This window comes from Brachyistius frenatus, unplaced genomic scaffold (genome assembly GCF_029030835.1).
Source record: "Brachyistius frenatus isolate BFR_SWC_R1_liver_20210118 unplaced genomic scaffold, ASM2903083v1 Contig_57, whole genome shotgun sequence".
In the NCBI taxonomy this organism is placed as follows: Eukaryota; Metazoa; Chordata; class Actinopteri; family Embiotocidae; genus Brachyistius; species Brachyistius frenatus.
This window is the reverse complement of record NW_027210656.1, coordinates 7,135-22,896: the sequence shown is the minus strand read 5'-3', so window position 1 is coordinate 22,896 and position 15,762 is coordinate 7,135. Positions and strand designations below refer to the sequence as shown.

General features: G+C 40.2%; 1 protein-coding gene across 1 annotated transcript; it reads right to left on the bottom strand.

The window, feature by feature from the left end:
• Positions 1-697: 697 nt before the first annotated feature.
• On the bottom strand, positions 698-6,966 carry pi15a (peptidase inhibitor 15a). Its single transcript, XM_069705583.1, has 6 exons — positions 6,880-6,966; positions 6,381-6,705; positions 5,334-5,452; positions 3,658-3,790; positions 3,452-3,567; positions 698-2,134 (listed from the first exon to the last, which is right to left on the bottom strand). Exons 2-6 carry the CDS (start codon positions 6,654-6,656, stop codon positions 1,999-2,001), a joined length of 780 nt encoding a protein of 259 aa, XP_069561684.1. The 5' UTR covers positions 6,657-6,705; positions 6,880-6,966; the 3' UTR covers positions 698-1,998.
• Positions 6,967-15,762: the final 8,796 nt, after the last annotated feature.

Below are 15,762 nucleotides of genomic sequence, written 5' to 3'. Positions count from 1 at the left end.
AGCACTTGAATCTGATTACTGCGTTACCTCATTGGGACCTTCTCTGGTATAAACACCGACTGTGTCGACACCAGTGGCCCTTTTGGAGACCAAAACTTGGTCCAGAGGCAAGTTGTCATCTCTGAGGTCCTGGTTAAGGTTAGCGGTAAGATGTGAAATTATTATGGTCAATGTTAGGGTTTGGGTTAAGCTGTCCATGATGACTGGAAATCAATGCAATGTCCCAACCAGTGTAGCTGTGCGATCTATGTGTTAGTGTGTAGAAAATCCTTTTGTCGTCTAAATCCAGCATCAGAAAGTTAACATGCCTGTGCTCACCGTCCTCAAACAGGAAATCGTACAAACTTGACTTGGACAACTAGCCAATATTATACTATCCAAGCCGCAGAGAAGAGCAGGAACTTCCGCATCTGTTGTACACATCAGTGTATTAATGGCTTTATGTAGACACACAGTCGGGGCCAAAGTCAACCTTCTCTTATTAGGATTCAGTTGTAGCTCCAACATGTTTTCCCTTCTCCCTCTCAGCCTTTGATATGCAGGATGTGAGACTTTTCAAGGGCACAGTTTAATTGAGAATGATAACTGAGAATCAAAGAGGCAGACTGATGCTTTGGGCAGAGCAGCTAATCAATATCAGACAACACAGATCAGACGGTGGACGATGATACAGATTTGGCAGGTGGCAAGACATGGGTTGAAGATAAAAAATAGACAATTTTATTACAAATACAAAACACAACAGGAGAAACAGTTCATCGCATAAATAGCTTGTTGTGGATTTAAATACAGTCAGTGCTGAAAATGTTATTTTACTTTTTTTTTTTTTACTTTTGTGTTCTCGAATAAGTTGAATATGTTTTTATTACACTGCAATATTTTTACAAAACAATACAAAACAGAATATCACTTAAATATTTAGTCCAATATAAAAATGAATAACTTACAGTATACGTGTTTTAAGATAGTCAAGGTATAATGAGTATCTACACATACAAAAAATAATAATTTCTTGGTATTTTGGAAATTCACAAACAATTAAGGTGCACTTGAGTGCCTAACAAACTACATCAGTGATCATAACAAAATATAAACAGTATCAATTGGTATATGGTATACCAATATAAAAAGTATGATTACTAAACAGATATGTGGGTCAGCTTTATTGTATGTGCTCTGTCTGATATAAATACTATACGAAATATGAATGTAATCTGTAAAATGCCCCAATGGATGAAATAATTGTAATGAAACAGAAGTGAATTAGAGCAGATTAAAACTGAAAATCCACTGTGTAATTGTTTAACCAAACTTTTGACAACAGAGGTAGTATGTATGCCGACATCCAGTCTTAAAATGGACACTTCCCAGTCTGACTAATGTATTTCCTGTAATTTTGTCGACAAACCTTTTTGCCAATTTGTTTCTGGACGCAAATAGGAAATATACTTAAGTATGAAATTTGCAAATCTGCTGTAGGAACTAAAGAAACTGCGAGGCTGAGACTGCTGGTCTCGGTTTCCCCTGAGGTCAAAAGCTTTGATCATTGTATCGCACCATTCCTGTGAAGGCAGAGCACACAGCATGAAGGTGTGATGCCCATAGCACCAAAGTGAGCAAGTATGAGGAGCTGTGCTGGTTATAATGTCCTTAATTGCCACATTGTCAACGTAAACTAGTATAGTAAAAACATGTGTCTGCAGCACCACATATCTGTACAGTATGTACTGATTAAGGACCCATTTTACATATAAATTATATTTCATCAGTTAAAATAGTCATAGCCATTCTAGTAAAATGTAACAAATTAATTTACAGATTATTTACAAGTCATCAACAGTAAATTGTCTGCTGCCTTCAAATGTATGTTTTTGTCTTTAAATAAGCCCATATATACATAATAGTGTGGTCCACAATGATGTGCAAATCCTCACCGGATTAAGATAATGTCTCTGTGGTACTGTAGGTTGTCAGCTTATGTTGAGAGGAAACCTGTGTTTATTTGAACCAGTGCAGGTAGTTTGTCTTGAGAGCGGGGAAGCACATGTTGTTGCTGCATGAGCCTCCGTAGCTGGGGGGGCAGGCGGAGCAGGGTACGCCCACTTTGTAGGGAGCCTCTCCAATCCAGTTCCCCCTGGAAGACAGAAACACCCAGTGTGAATGAAGCTGGCGGTGACCACAGAGCTGCTGAATTTGAATCAGTATATCTTTCTTGTGTAAAAATGCCTAAAATGCAGTGAAAGGCACCTAAAATCAACTGATCATCAGATAGTTGTTGTTTCAACATTAAATTATATTTACATTGTGCCTCCTCTGTCCACATAAACAGGAAAAAGTTATTCAAATGTGAAACCTTACAGCCACAAAGCAAATATTCATTTTGTAACATGAAATGTCAAGATGCACAGGAATAAGGATAAGAAACTAGTCATTGACATTTTTAAAAAGGAGTAGAGGATAAAAGTTCATTCTTGACCTTAGAAACAAAAGTTAACGAAACACTCATTTCCAGATCCATTTTTTTGTTGCTTTCAGTCGTATCACATGGTCTTCATTAGCAGAAAGAGTTTGCCAGTGATATGATTGAAAGCTCCAGGACTGATCCTAAATGGACCTTGAGTGAAATTGCTTTGTAAAGGAAGTAAAAATTTTTTTTTCACATTTAGCATTAAATATGTATTAAATATCACATTAAATAGAATTCTATTTTGACCCCGCTCATATTCAACACAGACCTTTTCACTGCAGACATTTTGACTTGTCATTGTAGGGTAAACACAGGTGTATAATGATGGCTGCATACCACTTTGGGGAGGTCCTGCTTTTGTGCAGGTTAGTTCACTGTCATGACTTTCAAGGACACTCAGTGGAAGCTAACCCATCATTAATACGCCTGTGTTTACCCTACAATGACCTGTCAAAATGTGTTTGATGCAAAAAAGATCTTTTATTGCCAGCTGTCACGACAACAGGGACCTCTACAGAGTAGAGAGCGAGATTGTGTCCCAATGTACAACCCTGTGTCTCAAAGATTGGAGACCACATTTCCAGCTAGCGGTGCTAAAATAGGTCATGGGTGTCCTGAGCCTGTTACTCTTACACATGTCTCAAACCAGTAGGATTTAAGAACCTAGGTCACAAGTCAGTCACAAGTCTGGGCTGGCTTTCATTCCTCAAATTATTTAAAGACTTTCTCCTCTGGTTTGCAGCCGTCTGATGGGACTGGTAATGCAGTACCGGTTCACAGGCTTTTATTGGGGTTATCTGAATCTTCCAGAAACATGGGTGGCATTTCACAACTCGGCACAAAACGGAGTTGACCGTGTCATGAGAAAGCCTGTCGTCACCTAAACGTCATCAGACCAACAGGTTAGTCGGAGTTAACAGGCCCCCATATAGCATGAAATGAACACGATATAGGATTGACTGTCAGGGTACCAAGAATACTTACTTAGGTGAGTAGTTGCAAACTAAATATGTCGCCCTCTTCCACACCGAACCCCATACATTCATATTGTGGCAAGTGTGTACAGCACAGCCGACTTTGTTAGACGTTGCCCACACCATCTGTAAAACAAAAAGATCAGTTCTCACTTCATGTCACTGCTGCAGCAAGTCAACTGCATTATATGTAATACCTAATAATTGTCTGTGTACCTGTGTGTAATGGGTACACATGGGTCCATAGCATCTGAGTGGGCATCGAGGGTTGCAGTCACGAGGGTAGGGAAAAGAGTAATCCTTCACCTCATCGTACCAAGGCTTCACCAGCTGAAGAATGGATCGATAGCTGCGAACAAAATAGTGACAGATTCAGTGAGTGACAAATCATTAATCACAAGTGAGGATTAGCAACACCTATTATAACTCTTACTAATGCAGATGACCTTGTCACCAGAGGGGTCAGACCATAACTGTGTTTGTCATTAGTCATAATTTAAGAAAAATGACTGTTACACCGTAACCTTGATACTGACTAGCAGCAGTAGTTTCAACTGGCAAACATGCCGTCTTTAGGGAAAAATGAAAGTACAAGATTAGCATGGTAAGAGGCTGTTGTGAGTGAATCTTGCTTCCTGTGGCCCTGAATTTCATAGTCTAGTCCAAGTTTGTGTGCAGGTGCCTCAGTTTCCTCCCTGACATTCATACATAGCCCCACATTTTTATGGCATTATGTTTCTTGGTTGTCCATCCGTTCGGTTTCATGCTTGTGAACACGATATCTCAGAAATGCCTCGAGGATTTCTTCATTTGGACTCAAGGATGAACTGAGTCAGCTTTACTGGCCAAGAATATAAACACATAAGGATTTCCTTAAAGTCTTGCCTACATATATTATGAGTCTGGACAGATATGGATGTAAACTGCATCTGCAGTGGTTGGCAGAGTCATACAACCGCAAGGCATTAATTCTAGTTTCATGTTACTTATGCACTTTAGATTATTTTCTGGGTTTTTTTTCAACTTATTGGACAACTTTTCTAAAATTACAAAGGTTTTGTTTGCTGTTTTGAACATCTGCTAAAATTACAATTGAATGTGCCAAAGTTCAAGGAAACATTGTACAGTGTCTGTACAATCACAACTGCATACAGCTGTGAGAAACACAAGTACAGCCCCCCTGAGTCAGATAGTTTGTTGCCAAACAACACTTGATCAAATTGTCCACATCCATGTTTATTTAATTTTGTGATCTTGCCCATCATGCTCCATCTGAAGTTCAGGGATTCACTTTTGTGTGTAAAGAGACATTGTTTCAATACAGGCATCTCGTTCAAACCTGCCAGGACCTTTAAGGTGGATTATTGGGAATAAAATATGTATATAGTGTTTTCTGCAGCTTCTTTGTCTAATTTTGTATCATAAAACCTTTTGGTTGTGCTGGCCCTCTACACATAAAAGATTAAATGTGAAAAAGGGACCGCAATAGCAACGCAGTTGTAGTAGGTTTTGTAGAAAATAGCTTTATGGTTGAACTCTCTTAATGAGTAAAGAAGGAGCAGTCAGAATAAGCTGTATCCCCTTTAGTCTCGTTCCTAAATAAAATCTGAAAGTGTAGGAACATGTAAAGGTGCCTTGTATTTGCAAATGGAAAGTCAAGACCCACTAAAGGGATAGGCCTTTGTCCTCATGGGTCATGGCTAAAAGTGCAGCTTTTGTTTATTTGGAGGGTCACAGGAGCATTCCTCCAGCAGTCACTGGGTCACAGTGCAAAAACCTTTAGCAGAAAGACGAAGGGGGCTACGCAGCAACGGCCATGGCTGCTGAGAGAGTCATCCCTGAGAGGAGCAGCAGATGTCGGGCAGGGGGGAAGTGAGTCAAAGGTCACTCACCGTCCTGTCCTGACGGAGAGGTTTTGACCCAGGAACCTGAGGAGGTGAGGTGGACCATGCTCCCACAGGCAGGCATGGGCCCAGTCCTCGGCCGTCTTTGCCAGTGTGTCATCCCATACCTATACACACGTGGAGATGTGGGCGAAGCAGGGAAACCCATTACATAACTGATGGAAAAATATCAACGGTAGATCTTCGTGTAGCAGCATCATGTGAGACAAGAGTCGGTGCTTTCTGAGTTTTACAGGTGTTGGCACGGAAAGACGCAAAAGTCAACCATCAAATCAGTTACACAAGAGAAGAGACTTGGTTCCCGAGTGTCCAATGTAGTGTCACTCATTCAATAAACTGACATTTCATTTTTTGTGATGAAAGAAGGCTTGTCCATGTCAACAGTTGCGCTCACGTGCACATGGTTTCACTAGGAAAGGGTTGTGAATGGAGTCCTGTAAGAGACTCTTTCATCAGTTTCCTCAATGGAAGAGATATCCCTAATGCATTGTATAGTTAATACGATGACCGAGATATTATGCCAGTTTGAAACACATATATGTCCGCCTCCATTGTCATGATGTTAAAGCAATTTATCAAACTAGTATAATACATGTTGTATGTGAAATAACGTCTGATTTTGCGGGTTTGGGACTTTAAATTATTTAAATTTTTTCCATTGAATCTAAAAAGTCAACAACTGACCACTACTGTTTTCTCCATACTCCACTCCCAGCATGCTACTGGTATCATACATGACCCCTCTTCCTTTGGAAGGGACTACTTTGGTGGTCTGTGCAGTACAATCTGCTAAACAGCTGGAGATACAAAGTAAAGACATTTGTCACTTGGAAAGCTACACATCTCCTCTTTGCATTATGTGGCAAATTATTTCGTTAGCTATTGTATTTGATTGGTGGCGTTTGGACAATAGCAGAACATATTAATGCAATTAAATAGTTAAGGAACATATGGCTGACATGAAATCATGCAATGACTGAGAATAGCTATATAAACTTTTAAAAACATAAAGTTTGACTGACAGCTTCCACTTACCATGTATTCCATATTGGAGGCTGGAGGAAACACTTTCCCTCTCACTTTGTTATGGTAATCAAGAATGGCAAGCATGTCGTTCTGACTAATATAACGCTTCCTCCTGGTTTTAGAGATAGTTGTAGTGTCTGTTCCATAGCTGTGCGATGCGCCAAAGTTGGTGAAATTGGCGGCTGGCAAGGACGTGGACGCAGCAGGAATACTCGTTGCCAGTGCACTTGCTCCGCAAGATAAGCACAAGAGTATTACGTCTATGGCAAATAACTGATGTTTCATGTTTGCTTTTAGGAAACTGCAGACAGACTATCTCGCGTCCTGGATGGCTCTGAAAATAAACCAAGGAGACGAGGCTTAAAGTGCGCACTAAAGAGGTATGTTCCAATTACACATGCATCAACCGGGCAATAAATCCTCCGCTCTTTACAACAAATACTCTCCGCTCTTCACAATGAAATACAGAAACACCAGCCGCATTCCTTCACACAATCTTTGGTCCTACCTTTTCTTGCGCTGCAGTAGGCTACCTTGTTCCAGCGTTGCCAAGGCGGTATCACCTCTAAAGCCTCTTTAATGGATCGGAGAGAGGGAGGGCTACGAGGGAGCAGTTTTTGCGCTTTGCGAACTTTGTGAGTGCTTCAGGAGAAGTCCGTTTTTGCGAGTTTATATACTGCATTGGACTGTACAGGAAGTGCGCCTGCCTCGGAGGTAGACGCGCAGCCCCTCCTTGTCACCTGAAACAAAACATCATTTGGAGGCGTTGTGTTTGGATCCTACTAACCCGTTCGCTGCCTGATTCCATCAAGACTGTCAGCTTTACGTTCGCACAGCTTTTGAAAGTGAGAAGGCATTTGATTATTAAAGCATAGGCTACAAGGAGGAGGGATCATATTAAATGTCAATGCACGAGTTTTTATGGCTTTTCCCATGTAAAAAAAAATTGTGATTTGTGGTGTGTTGATATGGGATGTGATTTATGGTGATATTTAAAATTATGTCTTTTCAAAACAAGTGACTAATTTAAGTGAATTAACTTGAAGGGTTTCATAGTTCTTCATCACCCTGGCACTTCAGCTCCATGTGCAGGTGTTAAGTTTTGACTTCCCACATTATCCACTGGTCACTGATCCGGACATCAACACATATTTGGGAAGACAGCCAGCGGTTTTATGAGTTAAATCAGTGTGAGTGCTGGGTCCATGGGTCCTATCAGTCTCTGCTGTCGTATTCATTATACTATAAAGATTACACTTGTTCAGAGTGTGGCTCCAGCTGTGTGCTTTGCCAGTACAAATGCAGAGCCAAGAGAAAGGAAAAAAAGAAATCCTTCTGCAGGTCATCATTTTCATTGGCAGCTGGTGAACAAATTAAAGCAACGTGACGCAGGAGCACTTTTTCTCCCCCTTTTCTTCTCTCTTATTCTCTTTCTCTCCTCCTCTCGTGTTGCCGACAACTGGTGCTTTCCCAAAAATCGTCTTGGAAGTGATGGACTTTTCAGCTGCGTGAATTTGTGGAAGGGATATATCATTCAAGAGCGGTGCACAGCAAAGATGTTCTCTTCCGTTTCACACCGTCCATAGACTACATTTCGGCTCCTTTAGTCTCCACTGCTGCACTTCCTCACTATAGTTAAGGTTTCACTGGGATGAAAAGTTGTTAAATAGGTGGACGCTTCATGATAGATTTGTTGGATATTTCTGCTCCCCAGAACCAGATCCAATACTTACCTCAATATCTGGATACTAAGCAGAAATGTATTTTTCAGGCTATTTTTGCTTAAATAACATGTGAAGTAAATTAAAACTGAAATAAATGGTAACCTTTGAGTGAACTATGCAAACGTAGTCAGAGTCAAACTGAGCTACAAATAAATGTGAATTTTACCACAAAACCTGCCTTTTTTTTATGAATAGTTTAAAGTCATTTTCTCAGAATAATACCCACCTATAATTTAATTTAACTAATTGAGGATCTTTTGAGGTATAATGTGATTTTGTTTCCTTTTTTTTCCTCTATTGTGACTACGCACCATCACATCTGCTCAGTATTTTGACTCATCCTCTCATCTGGAATCAATCGTCAGGCCTCTCTGCAGCCAGCTCGGCTCAACAGCCAAAGATTCTGATCGACACAGTGCTGAGATCCCATCCCCACGTTTATAACCATATTATAATCCACATCATCAGATTAGTTTAATATGCACGTTTCTTACAATTTCACACTATCTTCGTATTTTATTAGCATGCTTCTGATCCAAGACCAAACAATACAGTCAAAAGTTCTGTTTCATTGTGGAAAAGCTGGAACCAGGGTTGAGTAGAATACTGTACTTTTACAGTGAGTCTTTCTTCCTGTCTCACTCGGTCTCTCATACACACAACTTCTTCACGTGCAGCTTCCTCAAGGCTCCAGATGATATTCCCTCAGTCTCAGAGTGCTGGTCCTTGTTTGTGCAGTGAACCCAGTGACTTCGAAAGAGCTTGAAGCATTATTATCATATTATCAGAGGAGTAATTGGGGCATTATTTGGGGCATATGCTTCTCTAAAAGGGCTTGGGTATGTTTTGAAAAGGCATTCTTTTTCAGACAGAGCATTTATTTACCTACAATATATTGTTCCAAGTTTCCCCCATGCTTTCCCCCCTCTCCAGAGGCCTCCTGAAACCTAGTGTTGATGCCAGTACAGCAGAGAGAATGAGGTACAGCAGGGAGCAAAAGGGAAAGCAAGAAAGAGCAATAGCCTGCAGACTATAGACAAACTCAACAAGTGTTCCATTACGTTTCTATGACAGAAGAATTCACAACCCAAGGCCAGGAAGGATTTTGAGCAAAACAGAATTTGCATGGTTTTAAAGGTGCAGAGCATCGTACACAGCTTGTGCAATGGTATGGTATGGTATGGTATGGTATTTACTTTATTAATCCCCGAGGGGAATTTTTTTTTTTTTTTAATGTACAGAGCAACCAGTAACCTTTAATGAAATAAGTCTGGATGGGCAGTTATTGACCCAGGTCTGGAGTAAGGCATACTGACCTGGAAAATTGAATAAGTAAAAAAATATCTTAAAGGGATGGCTCCCCACTTTGTCCACAATCCCAGCAGTCAAAGTACACACTGTTCACTCGGCTCAGCTGTGTACTCCACCCAAGGTTATTGTTACTGCGCAGGCAGGATCCACCATGCATGGGAAAGTCACTAAGAGATCGGCAGCATGTGAATAGATGGAAGAAAAGAGGTTGAAAGATGTGAAAAACCAAAACTTTTAGGAGCAGTTTGGCTAATTAAATATTCAGCATTATATATAGTTTGGTTTTTAACAGGGCTGCCCTCATTGCTTGCATTAGATAAGCATTTGCTCTGTGACTTCTGATTTGAAGGAATCGTTCGAATGCATGTCCATTCGCTTTCTACTCTGCTAACTGATTGGAGGGGAAACTGTTTCCCTAGTTTGTCTGCCTTGCTCATGTGCCAAACTATTTCCTGGCCAGGTGCACTCACATGGAGTCTCCTCTGTTTGCCAGGCAATCTCAAGGTAGATATGAACACCCTGATAAATAATCTAATACAAAACCCTTATAAAACCACACTTTTACACTTAGGTTTCTCAAACAAATTAAATATATTCCATATAATATCTTACTCTACAGATTTTTTTTTTTAGGCAGATTTTGTTGATTTAGCCAAGTCCTCGCTTCCCGTCTTTATGTTTTAACCAATGTTAAGATTTAACAAAGCTTAAAATGTTACAAAATTATAAAGACAACAATCTCAAGGATAATGTGTAGAGCAACAACAACTAGGCTATTAGGACAGAGAGCAGTATATGTAGTTTACCTTGGGATGTTACAGTTGGTAGTAAGAAGTCAACAGTGTCACAACAGGTTTGTTTAATGTACCAAAATCTTCTCTTATGTCACGTGAGGAGGAGCAGGACTGTCGCAAATTCACATAACTGCTGGTACGAATAGTCTTGATGCGAAATATTCACTTGAAAGTATCTTGCATTTTTGTGTTGTTTATCTGTCACACCCCCTGTAAATACTTTAACTCTCCACAAGTCATGTGAATAAATGAGTTTGATTTTTTTTTTTTTTTTTTTTTAACTACTTATTACAAACAAAAGGTTTTGTACTGCATATGGACTTTTTGAAAGGTAATTGTATTGAGGCAACTTAAGGGTTCGGAAGCTGTGATGTCATGAGTCAGTTTTTGTTGGCCAAGGGACAAGAAGAAATAGTGACATTTCAAGAGTGGTTTGCATTGGTAGGAAGCCCAGTCTCTAACTTCAAGCTGTCCAGGCTGCTTTCTTCCTCACGCAGCTGTTAAACATTGTATTGGCGGAATATACAGTTACATAGCAAACACTGTAGGTTTCACACAGTCTGCTACCTTTATAACAGGACTTGTTGACACTGAGAAAACTTCAACCCTATGTCCCCGTCCGGAGTTCAGGAGTGGAGTGTTACTCCTCCCTTGTCCGAAGAGTAACAAGCACAGTAATTAAGTCAATAAATATCTGGGTCTTCTGATCAAAGAGTGCCCTTGCTGAGCTTCAATTTGATTCTAAATTAAATTCCTGCTGTGTTTAGACTGTACATACACCAAGGTGATAAGATAATATCACTGTTCAAGTCATTTTTCATGGACTCTAACCAGCAAAGACTGGCTACCAGTTGGTACTGTAACTACAGTGCGTGTTACTGATAGATCACCCAATTTAACCCAAAGCCACTGTCTTGTATTTACAGAACAGCGACTTCCACAAACACAACCATAGAGAATCTATTTCGGGATGTTTTTCCCCTGTTGTTGTCTAGATACATGTCTGGCAGTTGTTTAACTGCTCAGTGGAATTTAAGGTGAGTTTGTCCCCTTGGCCACAGGATGCGAACAGACTGTAAAGAGCATCAAGGCAAGTAAAAGAGTAAGCATCAAGTGATAGAAAGAGCAACTAAGGTTCTGCAGCATTTGAAGTAAAATTTTGCTCCACTTGAAATGGATAATAAACCTGAGAGACAATAGGTAAACTAGCAAGTTGCTAAACCATCAGCTTTATGCAGGGACCTGTAAAGTGCTTCAGACAATCTTAACAAACATTATGTCAGCAGAACATACACAATTAAACACCCCTTTTCCCGTAACACTGTTCATGGTGTGGGAAAAACCTGAGGGATTACTAGCGGGGGGCGAGGGGGCTTTTTCTAAAGGAATAAGTCCCTCAGTTTGTGTATCTATTTTTGACATGTTACATTCCTTTCCCCCAGATATTCTCATACATATATAAGACATTTACAGCCATCTTTGATGCCTAGGCCTTGTTAGACTGGACAGAGGCGGGGGGCTGTGGTCGCACAGAGACATTTCTCAAGAGGTTCAGATGTCAGCTGAGAGAGACAGGCAAACATGAAAAATCCACCAGGACCTAAAGTTAGAGCTGGGACTTTTTATGATGTATCTTCATGACAGCAGGTAACAAAAACTATCACCTGGGACTCAGGAGGGAGCTGCCAAAACTAAAACAACCAATGTTGAGTTTTCTGAAAAGCTGTGATATGTTTTTTTTAATTTTATGCCAGGAGGTTATGTATCATTACTGCAGATATTATAGAAACGTTGCATTTATGAAGCAGTTCTTTTAGCTTTTATGTCTCAACAGTAGATGCTTGTATGTGTGAGCTTTTGAACTTGTGTGGCTATTTGGGAAATATGCTAATTTACTTTTTTGCTTTCTTGTATTGCGTTGAAACAGGGCCATATTTACCGTGTACACGAGAAGAGTCCATATGAACGCCACCCTCTTGTGGTATTCACAACATCGGAACTCAAAATTTTCTATCAGCCTTGAGTTCACGAGTTGTGATGTGTTTGCTGCTGCTGAAATGGCAGAGGCCATTTTTCATTGGATGATTAATTTTTTGTTGAATGTTAAGCTAATATATTGTAATTTTAGTCATCTAGAGATTGTCTTCATAATTCAGATAGTAGCCTATGTTTGAGGAAAATGTTGTTCTTCCCAACGGCCTCATCTTTTCCGTCGGTGTCTTTGCCTTTCCTGCTTTACCCACCTGCTAGTTTGCTAAGCTGTTAGTCTGTGTGGCATTCAGACGCTGTCTACTTTGCTTTTGCCAAGTAACAGTGTTTTTACGACTTAACCACTTGAACGGCAAGCATACAGAACTTTTGACTTCCCATGTTGTAACCCCGAGTTCATGAGTTCCATTTGGGTGCAGCATTAGATAAGAAGGTCGGTAGTTTTGTAATCTGTACACTAACATTGAAGCCAGCTCAGAGATGGCTACTGGCCCCTTACATAGTTTTGTCTGTACAAAATCTGAAGAGTAAAACGCATCAGGTTAGTAGCCACGCTGGGTGTTTCCCTTGCTCCTGATGTTATTGCTATGCTAAGATAACTGTCTCTTTGTTATAGCTTTTAATTTGCAGAGTGAAAGATGTGGCATTTCCCAAAATTCAAACTCTCTGAAACTAGTAAAAATCTGATGTCTGAAATTAGACTGGAGGCAGATTTTTATGATAAAGGTCGATTTCTTGTGACCTGTCATGGCCGGTTGGGAGTAAAAGGGATGGTTTGATGCTTGCTGGTTGGCTGCATCAGGCTGTGGCTGGATAGACCTACAGGCAATCTAGACAGGAGATGAGCAGTGAGCTGGGCCCTGGCAGACAGGCCCTGTGGCTGGGCCTCTCTTGGGCAGGGCAAGGCCTCTGGGACTCCTGTCTCAGAAATAATGTGCCCTCTAAATAAATCTAAGGCGGACACATCTTAGCCTTTGGGATCCTGATAAACTGTTGTATTAGGTCTTGTGGGGAGAAAACTGAGAAATCATAACCAAGCTAGCTGAAATCCATTTGCATATATTCCTACTGAGCCCTACTTTAAAATAATGAGTTGCAAAAATATTTTTTTCCTATAATCATAATGTTGCTCAGGATTTATTAATAGACTCTATTTTTAAATAGTCCTGAAGAAATGCTTATTATCACAAACGTGGGGTAAAAGAGTCTGAAAACCTACGTGGGTGGTTTAAGACTTTATCCTTGCTTATTTGGTACCTGGTAAGCGCTTTTGTGTGGCTGGGAAGCACAGGAGAGGCCCTCAGCTTGCAGAACTTGCGTCCAGAGTGCAGCGGTGACATCTGGGGAACTGTACCATTCATCGTTAAAGAATATGCAAATTGTTATGTCGGATTATTTTTTAATGTCAGATTTTCTTCCTTGATCCTATTAGAGCCCGTTCAAGTAGCTACCTGCCAGCAAACCCGTGCAACAAAGTACAATAACACGAGTGATACCATTGTTACACTCTTGGTTGCTCCTTTCATGATCTAAGTAGACACTGTTGATACTAAACTTTCCACTTACATTAGGCAAGTTTGAAAGTGGACTTCTGTGCTTTATTTTGGACAAAATAGATAGAACAAGACGCCACCAAAGCTTAGATTTTATTTTGTTAACTAAGTAGGTTGTAAGTTGATTAATGCCGAACCTAACTGCCGATTTTTCGAGCTCCAACATGTTTCATTATATAGAGCAGAGTGCTGGAAATACATGTTCCTCCTTATGTACAGTATTATTGGGTATGAGCCTCTGTGCTAATGTATTTACATACAATTAGACCCAAAGTTGTGTAAGAAAAAAAAAAAGTCTGATCTGATGCTTTTCTCTATTTTTCCTGTTTTTCCACAGTTGTTTACTCTGTTTTTTGGCCTTGAGGATAAAAGAAATCTGGAAACTAGGCCACAAAGTCCAAAAAGAGCCATAACACGAGAATTCAAACAGCTTCTCACGTTTGATTTGTGAGTAACATGATATCATAAAAGAAACGTAAGATGTTCATCATTAGAAGGGCTTCTTGCGTGTTTATCTCATTTGAGTTTGGGTCAATGACGTTGAATGAATAATCATCAATCCATCACAAGCCAGCTCTTGCCAAGGCCGTATTTATGATGACATCAGTGTTTGTGTTGGATCCAGCTTATCGGTAATGCTCAAGCTCTCTTGTGCTCTGTGTGCCATGGAAGTGATGGATTTCAAGTTAAGATGAAGCAAAATCTCTGTGGATTGCTGGGAGTCCCCTCTTTTGGCCCCTTATCTTCGTCATCCCTGCAGAAGGCTTTGTGTTGTTTCTAGGTTTTCCCAAGTTCTCCCAGGTGCAGCTTGGACTGGTCAAAGTGTCTCATACTTTATTGAGTATTTCCCAAAAATATAGCCAGTACTCAATGTTCATGAGGTCAAGGCTGAGGACGTGGTTGAAAACATAAATTTAGAGGTTCAGTGGTGCTTTAAGACTCTTCGTCTTCATTTCTTTCAGACTGTTTTGGTCACAAAAAGGCGACCTAAGATGTTTTGCACTGCACCCCCTTTTGTGAGGCTTGGAACCCACTGCGGCAGGTGGCATCCCTCGTAAGAATTTACGGCTTGGTTCTTCTGGTTCAGTGTAAACAAGCCAAGTTTTATGGAGCAAATACTTCAAGGTCATGGTCCCCACAGTTTGATTGTAGAATGACAGGGAAACATGGCGTCATTTATCCCGTGGTACCTGTTAGATGTTTCAACAAATTAAGAGAGTTTCCAGGCAAGATTACACTATGACCTCATGGAAAATAATCATTCTGTGTCCTACAAACAATGAGTACTTAATCATGGCAGTTTTGCACATTGCATTGTCACAGAGTGTCACAAATACTGGGTGTAGCAAAGGAAAAAAAATAGAGGCAGAGGGAGAAATTCAGACCTTTTCCAGCTCCTTTGTCAGCTCTGCTGCCATCATTAAGTGGCTGTTAAGGTCAGATTTTTCGGAGCGTTACAGAAGTGGCACAAACACCTCTAATCTTCCGATGTTGCCATGAGATTAAAAAAAAATTGGTGGCTCTGAGTGTCGGGTTTGGACAGCTATTGAATGGATTCCTATGACATTTAGGACAAATATGCAAGTAATGTCTTCGGTTGTCCCTTAACTTTCAAAGTTTTAATCTGTCCTTTACTTTGGTAATGACTAAATGTCCATAAAAGCTAATGATATTTCCATCAGCCTCATCTGTGCTTTGTATTTAGTGTCTATTAACAAATGGTAGGATGCTAACATACATGCACAATATATTCATTACAAATTTGCCTTGAGGGGCTTTAGAATCTGTACAGCACCATCTCCTTTTAGACTCTCAAATTAAGATAAAGAAAAATACCCCAAACAAAATCTTTAACGGGCAGAAGAAATGCACATCAGAAATAGCCACTAAGGAGGGATCTGTCTTCCAGTAAGGACAAACATGAAATAGATGTGGTGTGCACAGAAAAGAAAAATAGCTGAACAACAATACAGACACTGGAGATGATCAAATTGGCAAATGTAACTTATGAAGAATTTGA

Excerpts from the sequence above, each read along its gene's own strand:
- pi15a (XM_069705583.1), bottom strand. The coding sequence starts at position 6,656 with ATGAAACATCAGTTATTTGCCATAGACGTAATACTCTTGTGCTTATCT. Across the intron at positions 3,568-3,657 it reads TGTGTACCCATTACACACAG|ATGGTGTGGGCAACGTCTAA; the intron begins GTACACAGACAA and ends TTTGTTTTACAG. Across the intron at positions 2,135-3,451 it reads GTTTGCAACTACTCACCTAA|GGGGAACTGGATTGGAGAGG; the intron begins GTAAGTATTCTT and ends TCTGTCTTCCAG.